General features: G+C 43.1%; 2 protein-coding genes across 5 annotated transcripts in view; one reads left to right on the top strand and one right to left on the bottom strand.

Moving 5' to 3' along the window:
• The window catches only part of LOC121640417, a 1195287-nt gene that overhangs the window by 318775 nt on the left and 858584 nt on the right, over nt 1-17928 (bottom strand). The gene's annotated exons all lie outside the window — the stretch shown is intronic.
• The window catches only part of LOC121640416 (muscle M-line assembly protein unc-89-like), a 442453-nt gene that overhangs the window by 13472 nt on the left and 411053 nt on the right, over nt 1-17928 (top strand). For all 4 annotated transcript variants that reach the window (XM_041986135.1, XM_041986138.1, XM_041986134.1 and 1 more), the window contains exon 4: nt 12032-12373. In XM_041986135.1, coding sequence (XP_041842069.1) covers nt 12032-12373 — 342 coding nt within the window. The remainder of the gene's footprint in view (nt 1-12031; nt 12374-17928) is intronic.

Raw genomic sequence — 17928 nt, 5'->3', positions numbered from 1 at the left:
ATTTTTGGAAGTTGGAGTGGGGCTTTTTTAGTTTTAGTATCTTAGGAGGATATCTGTGTGTGCAGGTGACTATTACTGTGCATAATTATTAGGCAGCTTAACAAAAACCAAATATATAAACATTTCACTTATTTATTTTATATAGATTCTGTCAGTGTCTTGATCTGTTCACGATCAACATTGCGTGCAGCAGCAACCACAGCCTCCTAGACACTGTTCAGAGAGGTGTACTGTTTTCCCTCCCTGTAGATCTCACATTTGATGAGGGACCACAGGTTCTCTATGGGGTTAAGATCAGGTGAATGTTACGGCTCCAGGCCTGTACACCTGTGAGAGCGATGGAAATCTGCTGTGCCAGCGCCAGGCGAGGATTGGCTAATGCTCCAAGGCCACGTCCCTCCCTCTGATGTCCGGATTGGACGGCTATGCCTCCGGACAAAGTAACGACGACGACCCGGAAGACCTCCTTTGCTATAAAAGCTGTGCATGAACAACCTCTCGGGGCGGCTGTGTGGTTGTTTGACACCAGTGCGCCAGGGTGGCGTTGTTTGTGAATAAGTGAAGAATTTGGTTGGTGAAAACATAGTTAATAATGGATTTGATTGTGCTGAGCTTTTCAGATTATGTTCTTGGTTTTGGTGAAAAGACTCTCTCTGTTAATTAGTTTAACCGCTTGTGTTGTGGCGGAGTTTTGATTTGTGTTAACCTGTTTTGAAATTGACGTCATTAGGAGACGCACTTTTGAGTTATTTAGGTTGGTTCCTTTTGTTTGTTATCTTAGTTGTAGGTTTCTAGATATTCCCCGACTTTATCGGGAGGACTTTTGTTTCTGATTATTGTAGAGATTTTTACACCTGGAAAAAGGACACCTTTTGTTTACTAGGTTATATATATATACTGTGTATATATATATATATATATATATATATATATATATATATATATATATATATTTATTTTGCTGGGTTTAAAGATCCTGAGGAATTTTGTAAATATTACTGTTATTGTTTTATTTATTTTGTGCCAGAATAAAATTGTTATTCCTTTTACAAATCTCCGGCCTCCGGACATTTGTTATTTGTGACCTTTACCTTGTCCCTAGTGTTGTGGAATTTTTAGTTATCAAAGATCACACACTAAGTGAGAATCGAACAAAGTATTATTTATTAAGAGCTGATCAGCAATGAGAGTCCCACAGTCAAAGGAGTTTGTCTGCGTGAGTCTGGCGAGATACAAGTGAACTTAGTTAATATACCAGGCATGAGCTGATAACATCACAGTAGGAGGTCATTGTTTTAAATTTCTCACATAGCTGTTAACAAATGTTACGGAGTGAAGGGTGCAAAGGAGGAAGCTCATTAAACTCTCAACATCTGTTGAGGGGATGAGAGAGGGGGGAAGGTGTGAGAAGGAGTTCTTATCTAAATACACAGACATACAAAGTGTAACCTACAAACTATAAGGGGATATGAATAAATTTTCCATTACAATCCACCCCTTTGATTAAAATGCAACATATTAATCACACATAAAGAGGTTAAATTTTTCAAAGAGATTGATAGATCTTCCACAGCCCAAACCAGTTCCCCAACCCCCCACCAGGGCAAAGCCATCATAAATCCTTTCATCTGTGGAGAGAAGATACCGCGTTTAACAGATGGGGGTGATAAAAGGGGTCAGGAAAAGGCCGTAATGTTTAAACACAACAACTCCTAAGTCTCACTCTGTAGAAAGAGACCAGTCAGGGAATAATCACAAGAATTTAAGGTGAACGAGTCAGAGCGTTTGGGGCAAGGTGAGGATATACATGAGACAGGAATAATACGCTGACAATCTAGAGTGTGTCCTAAAAAGAATAGTGCATCTGTCCCATTTCGCTGAAAACAAAGAGGTGGAGAAGAATATGGATTTGTACGATCCCTTAAGCGGAAGACAGTTCTGGATGAAACACAAGTGGAGTTTGTGTTGCTGGAAAACTCAGCGGGCCTCCTCCAGGAGAGGGGAGGGCGCTGGTGTGGCCAAGTAATGTTCCTAGGGTGTAATCTATTACCCATGATCAGAGTCCACAAAGTGGTGTTCAAAGGGACTGGATATGGAATAAAAACTGATTGAGTGGGTGTGGCATGCGGCACCAGTCCACAAACATAGCAACTGTCATTTGTCAATTTATGAGCAGACATATTGGCAACTTGCCACCAAAGATTTTCAGTGTGATCATGATGCTGGAGGATGTGGTCATCTCGGCGGTGTCTCTTGAAGGAGGGTGCTTCTGTCCCCTGCAGTCGTCTGGCGGGTTGGGACGAAGCTGGGGTGCGTTGTGTTGGGCGAGGACCGGTTGGGTCCAGGTACCAGAGGAGGGAGGTGATAAGGATGAAGAGGATGACGCACGACCATCCCCTCACGGCAGCCTGGGTGTACTTCATGTTGTCGCGTGGAGAATGGACTATCTCGCACGGGGCTGACCTCAGGGATTATTCTGCCCTTCACTGCTGTATGAGTGACCAACAGGACCTGGAATGGACCCAGCCACCTTTCAAAACGCCAGTGCTTTCTTCTCGTCTCCCGGACCAAGATCCAGTCTCCCGGAACCAAGGAGTGGAGCAGATCTGATGCTGGAGTGGCAGGCCTTCCTTACCCACACTGTGTACCTGTGAAAGAACTTTCTGTTCAAAAGGAATCAGAGATGTTATTTAGAATATCACCTCCCTTTTGTCACATGGTCCACCCCATGTGACAACCTAGCAAACCATGGGAAGAAATGACAAGGAAGAATGATAAGAAAGGCAGGGTTGTCCATCAGTAGCGCGCACAATACCTGCAGAACCAGGGGTGTATGGAGGAATAGTCAATTTATCAAAAACTGATATACATCCCATCTGTGTAAATATGTCACATTATCCTAGATAAGAGTGAAATTGTACACAAAACATTAAAATTCTTGTATGCTTGAATCCTGAAGTTGCCTGTTCCGGCATCCCCCTGTAAGAACAATCCTCATCAGCATAAGCACATGTGTACATGGTGATAATTTTCACTCCACCTGTAAAAGTTTATCCCAAAATGTCATGAGGGTCAAAGTCATTTTTGATTTTAAAATGCACATACACATATTTTACAAAAAGAGATGTAGAGTAGACGTCTCCTCCTCCTGTAAACAGATTATCAGACCTTCTTTTCATGACAATAAATGTGTGTAACTGTTAATGGCAGCAGAATTAACAGTGTTATAAAACAGCAATCAGCCTTCTGTGGAAACAATCCTGGATAAGAACCTGTTGGAAGAAAAGTTCATTCAATATCAGTCCATCAGTGGTTTGTCGTCAGGTCAGAGTCAGAAACTTTGTCAAAGTCACGTCAGTTGTTCTGCGCAGAAAGGCCAAATCAGAGCAGGTCAATTTTCCTGCATTCATGAGGATCCTTAAAGTTCATTTTGAAATTGTTTGGAAAACATTAATTGTTTTGGAGATTTTTATTATTAATGCTTTCTACTCCAAGATGATATGGACGTAAACCCAATTAAAATTCTTTTAATGATGTGTCCATCATCAGCCAAATTTGCTCGAGCAGCGCTTTCCTCTTTTAGTCTTTTACAAATCCCTTTTTCATTATTATTATTTGTATAAGAGAATCAGTTTAAAATATCCATGGATATCAGACCAATATGAAACAGGTTTTAATTTTCTTCTGGTGTCTCTGGTCATTTTATAGTGCATTTTCCTGTTTTAATGCAGAGCTAACAATGACCTACAAGTAATTTTATCTGCCTCAACATTTGTTGTTTTAGTTTTTTAAGGTTTTCTTTGTTCTGCTAAAAGTAATTTGCATACAGTTACATCTGATGACAGTTAATAGAGGAGCTCCTTTAATGTCATTTAATTTATAAATCAGCATTTTCTTTAGGTCATAGGAAATTTCCTCTAAGCAATTTATTTATTGATTCATCTGTTTTCAGACAGATTTCAGATTCTTAGTTTGCTCGACTGAAAAATAAATCTATTATGTATTCAGTTTGTATCTTTAAAACTGTTTCAGATTCAATCCTTGTTTAATATAGATTATAGATACAGTACCAAGAGTACTAAAACCTTAACTTAAGCCATTTGTGAAAGATAAAAATTTAAATAATTAGGACCCAGAGACACATGAACAGTTTTGGTGCAATTCACGCACACACTTAAAGTTCTCAGGAAATCAGGGGACTTGCAGTTTGCATCACCACAGAGAACCAAGCAGGGAAACTGCTGTTCGGTATTTACAGAAATGCACATAAGGATCAGTATGTTGGCATTTCCACCTCTGGCAGGAAGGTTTCACTCACTCTCACTACTTCAGCTGTAGGAATGAGAGAGATACCATCTTATCAGATCCTGGATCAACAGTTAGACGGGTAATCTGGAGAAAATATAAATTCATGTGTCAGTGAGTAACAATTAGGATGGTCTGAAGGGATCAAATAGATAAAACATTATTTTCATCTCGTTTTTTACTCATTTTCTTTCTCCTTTATAAATGAGCCGATCAGTGTTGGATAACTGAGGAAAGGTTGTCACCACCAGCTCACTAAACATGTTCTGTTCTTTCTAAATCATGAAAACAAAACAAAACAGGGTTAGTAGCTCATCATTTCATGTTATGTGATGTCAGTAGCAAGCAAGTACTTCGTTGCAGTGAGCGTGCGTGTATTTGTGTATGTAAAGGTGTCTCTAGTTCCAGCTGTGAACTAGTCTTTTGTGTGTGAAATGTCTAGACGTGAAGCTTCTTCTGTTTACTCTTTAACACTTTCTTTCCATAAAAAGATGTAGATCTGCTTAACTTCAATAAAGATTTTGAATGAAATCATTAATTATTTGTGGTAAGAAATCAGAACAATCTCACCATCATTGTTTTAACTGGTCACATGACTGCTTCCATCCCCGAGTCAGCTCTGCCGTGGATCAGTCAGACGGCAAACCGCCTTTTGATTTTTATGGCCAATGACCCTTTTCACCACGTGGATGTTCTCTCTCTGGTCAGTAGAACCGGATGGTTGTCTTCAGCACCCACCTCTTTGTTCGCCCCTCAAAGTCCAGCAGCCACGCCACCTCGGAGCTGGACTACAGAGCTCACAGTCAGTTTCTTGTCCCAGTTAATCTTCTTGTCCTCTGAACAAAACGCATGATCAGGAGCGTTGTGGAGGATGGTGTCCTACCATCCAAAAACAGATGTTTACGCGTCCATCAAACATCTGGTTTCAGTCTCTTTGAAACTAGAAGCAGAGGAACTCTGGTGGTAAATGTTGGATATCAGATGTCTTTGTTTCTTCTTTTGAATCTTGTAGAACATCGGGTGGTGTTGGTAGATATGGGCATCCGTATCAGTTCGTGGAACATGGTGGTGATAGAAATTTTATATATATATATATATACATATATATATAATCAGTGGGTCTCTGCTGACTTTTATCCAGGCGGAAGAACTGAGTCGGGTCAGGTATGCAGCCTGTGAGCTTCAGGAGAGGGTGTCTCCGACGGAGACGGAGGAAAGGGGAAAAGAAGAAAAAGAAAATAGGGTCAATATTTATCCTACAAAGATTATGCATGTGTCTGAGGAAAGTTGCAAGTGTTTTCTCTCAGAGATTTGACAAAGCTAAAAAATAAATCTTCAGTGTGTGTATCTAATTTCCTTTAAGGTAAAAATTGTTTATGTTTGACAAGTTTTAAAGAACACACAAATTAAGTAGAAAGAACACAATAAAATTAAAGCATTGTGATGAAGGTGTCCATAAGAAAGGACTGAAAGTCTTATAAAAATATTTTATAAATGCAAATACAAGTCAGCTGAGACTCAAAAACTATGGTTTTTCAAACAACCAGCTTTTACAACCCGAAGGTGTCCTTGTGTGTATTAAGTATTCTGGAGCAGAGCAAAACATTTCCTCAGCCTGATCAGATCATTTTACATTATCTGGATCTTTTCCAGACGTAATTTTAGCATCTCCTTCTAATTTAGTTTTTACTGTAAAAAGTACCCATTTTATTTCTTCATGAGATTTCTCAATCCTACTTAAACTGTTAGACAGAGCTTCATTATTACCGGCAGCGTGTCCTCTCTGTCTGCTGCTTCGGACTGTGAGAGAAATCTCCAACCACACACTTTAACACTTTAACTCTTTCGTTATCTTCTTTAGTTATTTTATGAGGTGCACCTATTTGACATTTTCATATATTTATTTTATTACTTATATATATCCTTAAATATTATTGTTTGGCCCTTTTATTTATTTTTCCCTTTGTTACATATTGGGGAGTCCCATTCACCCTCCTTCTCCTTACCAGCTGTGTTCCCTTATGCAACTAGGACGTCTCCAAGTTGGATTTTTCTCACTTCGAGTAGTCCACACTCAGGCACAAAAATTACTAAAAAGCCTCTTACTTCCACCACCGGACTTAACCTACCCTACCGCAGTAGAATAGTGACCTACCCTGCTTTCGCAGAATAGTGAAAACCTATCTTGTCTTCACAAGATAGTGGGATTCCTACCCTATTTTCATAAGATAGTGAGAGAAGGAGTGGTAAATGAGACTCCAATATGAAAACTTCTCACCGTGTGTGATTCTGGATGCTGCTCCACATGCAGACTTCGTTCTGGATATCAGTGGTGCCTGAACGGAGTCCCTCCACCGTCCCCTGTCGGTTAAGGCTGACCCAGGGGCTAAAGTATCCTTCAGGATGCGCAATCACGGGTTCTGGTCCTCCGGTCAGTCACTCAAGATATCCTGCCGACAACGCCAAATTGTTGTGGAATTTTTAGTTATCAAAGATCACACACTAAGTGAGAATCGAACAAAGTATTATTTATTAAGAGCTGATCAGCAATGAGAGTCCCACAGTCAAAGGAGTTTGTCTGCGTGAGTCTGGCGAGATACAAGTGAACTTAGTTAATATACCAGGCATGAGCTGATAACATCACAGTAGGAGGTCATTGTTTTAAATTTCTCACATAGCTGTTAACAAATGTTACGGAGTGAAGGGTGCAAAGGAGGAAGCTCATTAAACTCTCAACATCTGTTGAGGGGATGAGAGAGGGGGGAAGGTGTGAGAAGGAGTTCTTATCTAAATACACAGACATACAAAGTGTAACCTACAAACTATAAGGGGATATGAATAAATTTTCCATTACACTAGCCAGGGGGAAACGTAACAGTGAACAAGGAGGCCATGTGATTATTTTTTCTTCTTTTAGACCTTTTCTGGCCAGCCATACAGTGGAGTACTTGGATGCGTGTGATGGAGCATTGTCCTGCATGAAAATCATGTTTTTCTTGAACGATGCTGACTTCTTCCTGTACCACTGCTTGAAGAAGGTGTCTTCCAGAAACTGGCAGTAGGACTGGGAGTTGAGCTTGACTCCATCCTCAACCCGAAAAGGTCCCACAAGTTCATCTTTGATGATACCAGCCCATACCAGTATCCCACCTCCACCTTGCTGGCGTCTGAGTCGGAGTGGAGCTCTCTGCCCTGTACTGATCCAGCCACGGGCCCATCCATCTGGCCCATCAAGACTCATTCTCATTTCATCCGTCCATAAAACCTTAGAAAAATCAGTCTTATGATATTTCTTGGCCCAGTCTTGACGTTTTATCTTGTGTGTCTTGTTCAGTGGTGGTCGTTTTTCAGCCTTCCTTACCTTGGCCATGTCCCTGAGTATTGCACACCTTGTGCTTCTTGGCACTCCAGTGACGTTTGGAGGCATCTTGGCAGCTTCACGCTTGATTTTCCTCAGTTCATGGGCAGTTATTTTGCGCCTTGTTTTTTCAACACGCTTCCTGCGACCCTGTTGACTATTTTGAATGAAACGCTTGTTTGTTCGATGATCACGCCTCAAAAGCTTGGCAATTTTAAGAGTGCTGCATCCCTCTACAAGACATCTCACTATTTTTGACTTTTCAGAGTCAAATCTCTCTTCTGACCCATTTTGCCAAAGGAATGGAAGTTGCCTAATAATTATGCACACCTGATATAGGGTGTTGATGTCATTAGACCACACCCCTTCTCATTACAGAGATGCACATCACCTGATATGCTTAATTGGTAGTAGGCTTTCAAGCCTGTACCGGTTGGAGTAGAACAACATGCATGAAGAGGATGATGTGATCAAAATACTCGTTTGCCTAATAATTCTGCACACACTGTATTGGAGTGCAATAAGCTTTAAAAGTCCAATCTTCACTGGAACAATGTGCGTACCAAATCTACAGCTCAGCGTATTGACCTTGTTGCTATTGTCTATAGATTTTCATATCATCACACAGATCAAATATATAATGTCCCTATTACTTAACCACAGTACAAACTTTAAGAACAGTACCAGACACAGAATTCAGGAAATACTAAATTCTGGTCTTCTCTGCATTATAATTAATGTCAGACTGAGTTGGTGAAAGCAGACCCTCAGTAACTGCTGAAGGCCAGCACTGTATGGACAGAAGATCAATAGATCATCCATTAAAAGATTAACTGTGGTATCACCCATCGTACATCCTGCTACACACTCATTTAACAACTTTGCTGAGTCATCCATACAGACATTAAACAGAAGAAGAGACTAAATACTCCCCTGTCTAACGCCAGTACATATATTGAAGGAGGCAGACACAGTTACCCCATTTTATGTACACACACTGATGTGAACACCAAACGAACAAAATACCTACACAAACTTCAGGAACTCCTCTTTGTTCAGCTTGTAAAATAACTTTTCATGATTTACTCGGTCACATGCTTTAGAAGTATCAATAAACCAAACTTATTAGAGGTCAAGACAAAACCTTCATCCTGTTTAAAACAGAAGTATGTTGATCACAGTATTAATATTACATTTCTCTAACTTTAACAAAGCAGCATTTAATGGTTGGAAATTATTCCACTCAATGACTTTGTGTCAGGCGGTTCAAGGAAAGCCGGACACAAGTGCAGGTCTGAATGCAAACAGATTTTAAGCTATTACTAAAATGTTTCCAAACCAATGCAAAAAAAAAAGCTGGCCCGTTATAGCTTACATGGTGTATGTACGTCACTTGAGGTGCAGATTAATCTGTGCAAACCTACGCATATTTTTCTTGTATTAGGAGTTACCACTAATGTGAAAAGTCTGCAACCAGCCCACAGCAAACCGCTGAGACCGTTGAGGAAACGGTAACTACCGCTACAGGAACGGTAACTACCGCTACAGAAACGATAACTACCGCTACAGAAACGGTAACTACCACTACAGAAACGGTAACTACAGTTACAGAAACGGTAACTACCGCTACAGAAACGGTAACTACCGCTACAGAAACGGTAACTATCGCTACAGAAACGGTAACTACCGCTACAGAAACGGCAAGTGCCATTGCAGGAACAGTAACTGCCGTTGTAGCGAGTGGCTGGCCTGGATCTTAGCGTTTCTCCATTTCTCTCTCTCTCTCTCCGCCGCCACCCTCCCCTCGCCCTCCCTCTGCTTGTAGCCGTTGAGAACAACTGCACAAAACTGACGTTACTCCATCTGCGATCGACTAGTTTAGCCTCACGTCAGGTCCCGGACGTGTGGCACAAAAGTTTGTATTTCAGATCTGAATTTGTATTTTAGATCTGAATTTGAATTTCAGATCTGAATTTGTATTTCAGATCTGAATTTTTCAAGTACAAAAGTTTCAACTTTACCACAATACACATTACAAAAAACAAAGATTCAATATCAAATATGGTCATTTGGATTCAGTTTTTTAAAGCAATTATTCAAAAAGGCATATTCAGATTCAAATTGAATGATTCAAATTCAAATATAAAGAATTCAGATTCGCTCCCCAGTGGCACAAAGCTTATCCCATACTTAGCCTCTTCAAACCTGGACTTAACCTAAACATCATCTAGATTCATGAAAACACAGTTTCTGATCAGAAACCTTTATTTTGTTTATGAACATGCAAATTACATCTCTCAGGATATTTTTGGTATCTGGGCCACATTAGACCTGGGGCCTCATTTATAAAGCTGGTTTGGGATTTTCCTCAGCTATTCCAATGTCATTTGAACACATCCAGGGAAGTGTATCAGCCAGGTCTGTAGCGGGAGGCTCCACATTCGACATGCCTTCACGTATGAAGATGTGACTCAATCCATTTGACAACTCAGTAGCTTGTACAGAAGCTACTACAGAGTCAATAAATTCTTCATTCACACGAATGTCTTGCAGTGTTTCAATCCTCTTCTCCAGCTGTGTTATCCTCAAAGAAAGTTGCTCACACTCAGTGCAGCTCACTGATACTGCAGGGTTAGGAGACGTCATTCCACTAGTTCTCCGATGGCAATAAACTAAATTTATCAAAAAATATATTCGTTCCAGTGATTTATAAGTGACCAGGAGTCCTTGTTCCTAAATTTCTTGCTGGTAAAGATAAGAAAAAAGAAGAAAAAAAGAAGGAAAATGCAAGCAGAAAGGAGAGCAAAACAGGAAGCGTCCGCACGGCAGCAAAGCAGGAAGTAGATGTTTTTTAAGTGATAATAGACCGACTTCACAACTGTCTTCATGTAAGTGCTAAAATTCAGAATTGAGTCCATGACTACTTCCATATTTTCGGCTTGGTTGCTAGAGTACTCTTTGGTCTGGATTGAACGCAAGATGTGATAAATTTATAGAATATATTAGGTGAATCTTGCCTTTCTGAACATATATCTTATCAGTCTTTTTTGTTGCCTATTAAAACAGGAATAAAGGGAACTATGTGCATATCGGGACCCAAATTATCCTGAGGACCCACATAGCTGCAGCCTGGACCCAGCACATAGCAATCAAATACAGGACTGTTATCAGGCTGTGTAGACAGATGACAAGTTTGGTTCCATTGTGGAGAGGAGGTGGGCGCTGGGTCTGTGACAACTGCATATGAGCTCACTGGTGAATTGGTGGGGGAGGACAAAGTGGGATGTTTCAGGGTGAAAAGATGTGACTGGGGCATGGGGTTTGTTTGGTCGCAATAGTGACCAGATCCTTTGTCTGGGAGGTGAAGTCCAGGAGGGATGGGAAGGATGGGGAGTGGGAGGGTGACCTGGATGGGATGGAGTATGATGAGATGAAGGGGTGGGTCCTTGCTGGAAGCTTTGGGGGTTTCTTCAGGACGGGATTGAGGTGGGGTTTTTTTATCAGGGTTTCTTCTAGGCTCTGTCTTATCACGTTGTTTTGGTCTCTCTTGTCTGTTATCCTTATCTGAGGGAACAGAGTGTCTGTTCAGAAAATATAACAGGTCGGAGGTGAACAGCCTCACTCCTGACCTGTTCAGGCAGAATCCATCTGTCTTAAAAAAGTGCCTGCGGTCCCAGAAAAAGTTGAAGTTGTCTATGAAATAAACTGGATGTGTGGTACATGCAGCGACCACCATGTGTTCAGACTAAACAGCCTGCTGAATCTCTCCACTCCTCCTCTGATGGGAGGGAGAGGCCACTGATGAATATCCGGGCATCCAGACAGCTGATCATATCCAGCAGTTCAGTAAATTCCCGTCTCAACACCTTAGATTGTTGTTTCATCTCTCTCACATCTGGTACCATCTCCTTAGGAAAGCACAGTACTGTTGTACATTTTCCACACACATTTCTCATGCCTTTTACACCAAAGTCCTCAGTGTCTGAGGCCCAGCCGTTTGCCTTTACTCTGGTGTGTAGGGAGATTTCATCCCAGTCATCAGATGTAGATTCCGGATCCTGCAGCAGTGGAGCAAACTGTTCTGTCCGGTTGTTGTGGAGGAGATTTGTTAGTTTTCCTTTTGACAACTGGCCATGACTGTGTCTTGCTAGGGAGAGGGGTTGAGGAGGTGCTGCAAACAGATGTTTAGATGTTTAAAGGTCAATGAACAAAAGTAAGAAATTAAAAGGTAAAAGTAAGGTGTGTATATATATATATATATATATATATATATATATATATATATATATATATATATGTATGTGTGTAGAGAGAGAGAGAGAGAGAGAGAGAGTTCATCTCTGATCTGTGTTGTTTCCTCTCCTGCAGAACAGAGAAACATCACAGCTGAACCTGGACATGACGTCTCTCTGCCATGTAGAGCTAGACATGATGGAGACATCACAGCTGTGAGGTGGACCAGACCTGATCAGGAGCCAGAAGATATTCTTTTCTATGAAGATGGACGTCCTTTTCCAGACCACCAGCATTCATCTTACCAGAACCGGGTGGATCTTCAGGACAGACAGATGACGGATGGAAATGTGTCTCTGATTCTGAAAACTCTGATCATTAAAGATACAGGAATATATAAATGTAGAGTCCAACAGACAGGTACAGACACCATGCTTACAGAGTCCATCATCCATCTGGAAGTTTCTCCTCCACCAGGTGAGTGTGTCTGTGTGTGTGTGGATCAGAGGTGAAGCAGCTTCCTGGTTGTTGATGTGAGAGTGAAACATCTCAGATGAGATGTGTGTGTTTTCTAAAGACGAAAAGAATCCTGGTATTTTACATGTAGTGCGTTTAAATCTCTAGTGTGGATGCGCAGCCATAATTTACATAATTTTGTCTCTCACATCTGATACCATCTCCTTGGCAAAGCACAGTACTTTTGTACGTTTTCCACACATATTTCTTACATCTTTCACACCAAAGTCACCAACAATCAGAGTCTGACGCCCAGTCGTTTGCATTTACCTTCTGAGTTGTCCTTTGGTCTAATGGGCTCGACACACGGGAAGCGACCAACGACGGCAACAGTCGAAACTCATCGCAACCATCGTGAAACCAAACACACGGGACGCTACACGAAATGTGATTGGTTATGATATTTAAGGGAATTTAGACAAAGTCACAAGATTTTTCTCAAATCCAAATCTTGATGTTGACTCTACTGCACAAAGAAAGACACCCTCAAGGCTGATCCAAATAAATTGAGAGCCTACATTCAGACAAATTCACCACGGCTGCCTTTTATGTACATCTCTATAATCTTTGCATGAAGCATCGTCAAGTATGTGGAAGTTGGACACAGCTAAAATGACCTATTCCTCTGTGTTGAAGGTGTTTGCAGACTGTCTAGCCTTCTCTCAGATAATTGGTCAGTCCATAAAGATGATTGGTTGAATGCCACGCGACAGCGACAAAAACTGAACATTTCTTCTATTTTCTTGTGTCGCATCGCAAGCCGCGAGTGCACGTCTACGTAAACGAGCACAACATTTCACATGCACGAATGTCGACTGTCGCTTGACTGGAGAAGGGAAGCAATTTTCACCTCATCATGCAGGTTCCATAGGAAATGAATGGCGAAGGTGCGATGCCGCTTCCCGTGTGTTCGAGACCATAACCCAGGGGTGTACGGAGATTTCATGGCGATCATCAGATGTAGATCCAGAATCCTGCAGCAGTGGAGCAAACCTGTTATGTACTTGCATGTCCGGTTGTTGTGGACAAGATTTAATTGGTTTACTTCTGACAGCTGGTCATGACTGTGTCTTGCTAGGGAGAGGGGTTGAGGCTGTGCTTGCCAGCAGCAGCAGGCCAGCCGGGTGTGTCGCTAATCTCAGCAAACTGGGTTCTGCTGGTTACTTGTTCTCCCATTTCCCTGTGAGATGATTTACTCTTTAGCTTTGCACCAAGGGCATTCAAGGGAGAATGTCAGTGAAGAAGGGAGACATCTTGCAGCTAATTAGCTTTAGCTCTTGAGTAACTAGATGAGGCATCTCCTATTTGTAGGCCATGGTGACGTGACACTGATAAGATTGTAAGAGTCTTAAAAAAATAGTTGTATCCAATCAAATCAACCACAAAATACAATCCCAGTGATTAATGAGTTTCCAGGAGCCATTGCTCATTAATTTCTTGAGTAGAAAATTAAGAATATTGGCAGAAAAATGCAAACAGAAAGCACAGTGACACAGAAAAGCGTCAGCAGGAGACTGAAGTAGGAAGAAAAAGCTAATCCACTGACAAAAACCTGCTTCTCAGGCTTCATATGGATATTAATCTCAGTAGAGTTGGGCATTTGTGGGTGTGGGAAGCGAGGTCTCTGCAAGAATCTAGAGTTAATGTTCTCATTATTTATTTCTTCTGTGAAAATCTTTGGGGCTTTGGGCCTGGAGGCGTGCAGATGGGCACATTTGCAAAACCTATAGGCTAACAATCACTAATAACACATGTAATCATACATTTTTTCACAAAATCATACTATCATGCCTCAGTGTCTTTTACTGCCCCCTAAAAAATTACTATTCCATGTTATTTTTTGTCCACTGGATCTATGTTAATTTAGCCAGTTCAATTGTCTGACGCATTTGGAGTTTTTTTTTTTTTTTTTTTTTACAAAATGAGAATCAGTTGATTTAAAGTTGGTCTTGCTTAACTACACAATTTGAAATATGGAATTTAGTTTAGAAAATGCACCAGTCAATCACAGCCAAGGTTCAAGATTTATAACGGAAATCTGGATAGAGGCTAGATGACACAAGACAAGTAGCAGGACAAAGTGTGGGGAGGGAAAGAAAGAAAAAGCATCTGCCTACCTCAAGTGCAGAGTAGTGTGGTGTATGTACACATATATATATATATATATATATACACATATATACACATATATATATATATATATATATATACACATATATATATATATATATATATATATAGCTGGCAGGGACCTGGGGCGAGAACAACGGAGGCTGAAAACCCTGGACGACCTGGAACGGGGAAAGCCCAGTAGAGGAAGACGGCAGGGAATTATGGGCGTACTCCACCCAGGACAGGTTCCGGGCCCAGCTGGACGGGGTGTCGGAACACAGACAGCGCAGGCAGGTTTCCAAACGTTGATTCATCCGCTCTGACTGCCCGTCCGACTGGGGATGGAAGCCAGACGAGAGGCTAATCTTAACCCCCAGCAGCCTGCAGAACTCGGCCCAGTACCGGGAAGTGAACTGGGGGCCCCGGTCCGACACAATATCCTGGGGAAGCCCGTGCAGTCGAAACACATGATCAGTTAAATGAGTCGCCATCTCCTTAGCTGAGGGCAGCTTGGGGAGCGCCACAAAGGGGGCCATCTTGGAAAAGCGATCCACTATTGTCAAGATAACTGTTTTGCCGTCCGAGGGAGGAAGACCAGTGATAAAGTCCATGGAAACGTGAGACCAGGGCCGGTGAGGAATGGACAAGGGATGAAGCAGTCCAGCCGGGCGTTGGCGGGACGTCTTGGAGCGGGCACAAACAGGACAGGCCGCCACAAAGCTCCGGATGTCCTGGCGGCAAGCGGGCCACCAAAACCGCTGGGACAGCAGATGGAACGTTCTCGCCACACCAGGGTGGCAGGCCAACCGCGAGGAATGGCAAAAAACGAGGACCTTGGACCGAAGCGGGGGCGGAACGTAGAGGCGGCCATCTGGACAGCCAGCGGGCACCATGGTGGAGCGGTGCGCTCGGCTGACCTCAGCTTCCAGGTGGACACGGCTCACCCCCAGCCTGACGTGAGAAGGAAGGATGTATTTATCTTCGTCGTCAGCATCAGCCCCCTGGGGGGTAGCCTGTCGAGAAAGAGCATCAGGTTTAGCGTTCTTGTGGCCAGGACGGTAAGCCAGTGAAAAATTAAACCTATGAAAAAACAAAGCCCAACGGGCTTGACGAGGATTAAGTCTCTTGGCCGATTTCAGGTACTCGAGATTACGGTGGTCTGTCCAGACGATGAAAGGATGCGAGGCCCCCTCCAGCCAGTGTCTCCACTCCTCCAGAGCCAACTTAACTGCTAGGAGCTCACGGTCTCCGACATTGTAATTCCGTTCTGCTGATGACAGGCCTCTGGAAAAGAAAGCACATGGGTGAATGCGCATATCCTCCGAACTCCGTTGCGATAAAACTGCACCCACGCCATAATCCGACGCATCCACCTCCACGATGAACTGTCTGGTTGGATCTGGCATGCTGAGAACAGGAGCTGATGTGAAGCGTTGTTTCAGCAGCGTAAAGGCGGCTTCGGCCTCAGCAGTCCAGGCGAATGGTGTTTTCACAGAAGTTAACCGGTGGAGAGGAGCAGAGACGGAGCTGAAGTTCTTTATGAATTTTCTGTAGAAGTTGGCGAACCCCAGGAATTGTTGGAGCTGCTTGCGGCTCGTTGGGGAGGCCCAGTCCCGCACAGCAGACACCTTGGAGGGGTCCATCTGGACTCTTCCAGCGGTAATAACATGTCCCAAGAAGGAGACAGTGGAGCTGTGGAACTCGCATTTTTCAGCCTTTATGAATAACTGGTTCTGAAGGAGACGCTGAAGAACGGTTTGCACGTGAAGATAGTGTTCATCAGAGTCCTGAGAGAAAATAAGGATATCATCCAAGTAGACAAAAACAAATTTATTAAGCATATCCCTCAGAACATCATTTACAAGGGCTTGAAAAACTGCAGGAGCGTTAGTTAATCCAAAAGGCATAACTAGATATTCATAATGGCCCGTTGGTGTATTAAAGGCCGTCTTCCATTCATCCCCCTCCCGTATGCGTACAAGATGATAAGCGTTCCGTAGGTCTAATTTGGTGAAAACAGTAGCATTTTGTAACAGATCCAGGGCAGTGGACATGAGCGGGAGAGGATAACGATTCTTGATTGTGATGTCATTTAAACCTCGGTAATCAATACATGGGCGGAGAGAGCCGTCTTTCTTGTCAACAAAGAAGAATCCTGCTCCGGCAGGTGATGAGGAGGCCCGGATAAGGCCAGAAGAGAGGGATTCAGAGATATATTTGTCCATAGCCTCTTTCTCTGGAGCAGACAGGGAATATATCCCACCACGGGGTGGCATGGAGCCTGGCAGGAGGTCGATTGCGCAATCATAGGGACGATGCGGGGGCAGCGCAGTGGCACGAACCTTATTAAACACTTCCTTCAGGTCATGATATTCAGGAGGAACCTGAGAAAGACTGGGATAGTCGGATTCTGTGCTGTCCAGCCGTGGAGTCACTGTAACTGGGAGAGAACGCAGACAGGTTGTTAAGCAGTTAACGCTCCAATTAATTATTTTACCCTCACGCCAATCGATGTGTGGATTGTGGGCCTGGAGCCAGGTCATGCCCAAAATGACGGGCAACTGTGGAGTGTCAATGACGTAGAAACTGATTGTTTCATGATGATGAGAAAAGGTAACTGGAACAGGTTGAGTTTTCTCGGTGACTCTGTGCAGCAGATGGTCATCCAGGGCACGGACAGAGACAGGTTCTGGTAGATGGGAAAAGCTGAGTCCCAGCTGCTTGGCCACCTGTCGATCAATAAAGTCTGCGTCAGCACCAGAATCAATAAAAACTGCCAGGGTGTGTGTGTCGTCAGCGGCTGTCAGTTGCATGTGAAAAACTGGTCGGGAGAGGGAGGAATCCAACAAGGTTCGACTCAACAGGGTCCTCCCGTTCCCTGCTGAGTCCTGCCTTTTACTGTACAATTTCTGACCAGATGTCCATTTTGACCACAATACAAGCACAGTCCATGTGTGATTCTCCGAGTTCTCTCGGCTGATGACAGCTTAGACCGACCGATCTGCATGGGTTCTGGGGCGGAGTGAGAGGAAGATGGAGCTTCCTGACCGGTCTGCACAGGAAAGTTGTCGCTGACTCTGTACCTGCCCCCTTCGCCGCTTCTCCTCTCTCTCCGTCTCTCTCGAAGACGCTGATCAATCCGGGAGGCCACATCCATCAGGGCGTTGAGATCTTTAGGAGGATCTCTGGCAGCTAGTTCATCCTTTACCTGTTCTGATAAACCCTGATAAAAAGCGTCAAACAAAGCGGCCTGGTTCCACGTGCAGTCAGCAGCCAAAGTCCGAAATTCAATAATGTAGTCAGTAACTGACCTTCCTGACTGAGTGAGGGAGAACAATCCCCTTGAAGCTTCCCGTTCGGGTCGGAAGGGATCAAACACCCGGCGAAGTTCCTCGGAGAACTCC

The sequence above is a fragment of the Melanotaenia boesemani genome, chromosome 5 (genome assembly GCF_017639745.1).
Source record: "Melanotaenia boesemani isolate fMelBoe1 chromosome 5, fMelBoe1.pri, whole genome shotgun sequence".
Classification (NCBI taxonomy): domain Eukaryota; kingdom Metazoa; phylum Chordata; class Actinopteri; order Atheriniformes; family Melanotaeniidae; genus Melanotaenia; species Melanotaenia boesemani.
The sequence above is the reverse complement of the archived record's forward strand: the minus strand, read 5'-3'. Positions and strand labels throughout refer to the sequence as shown.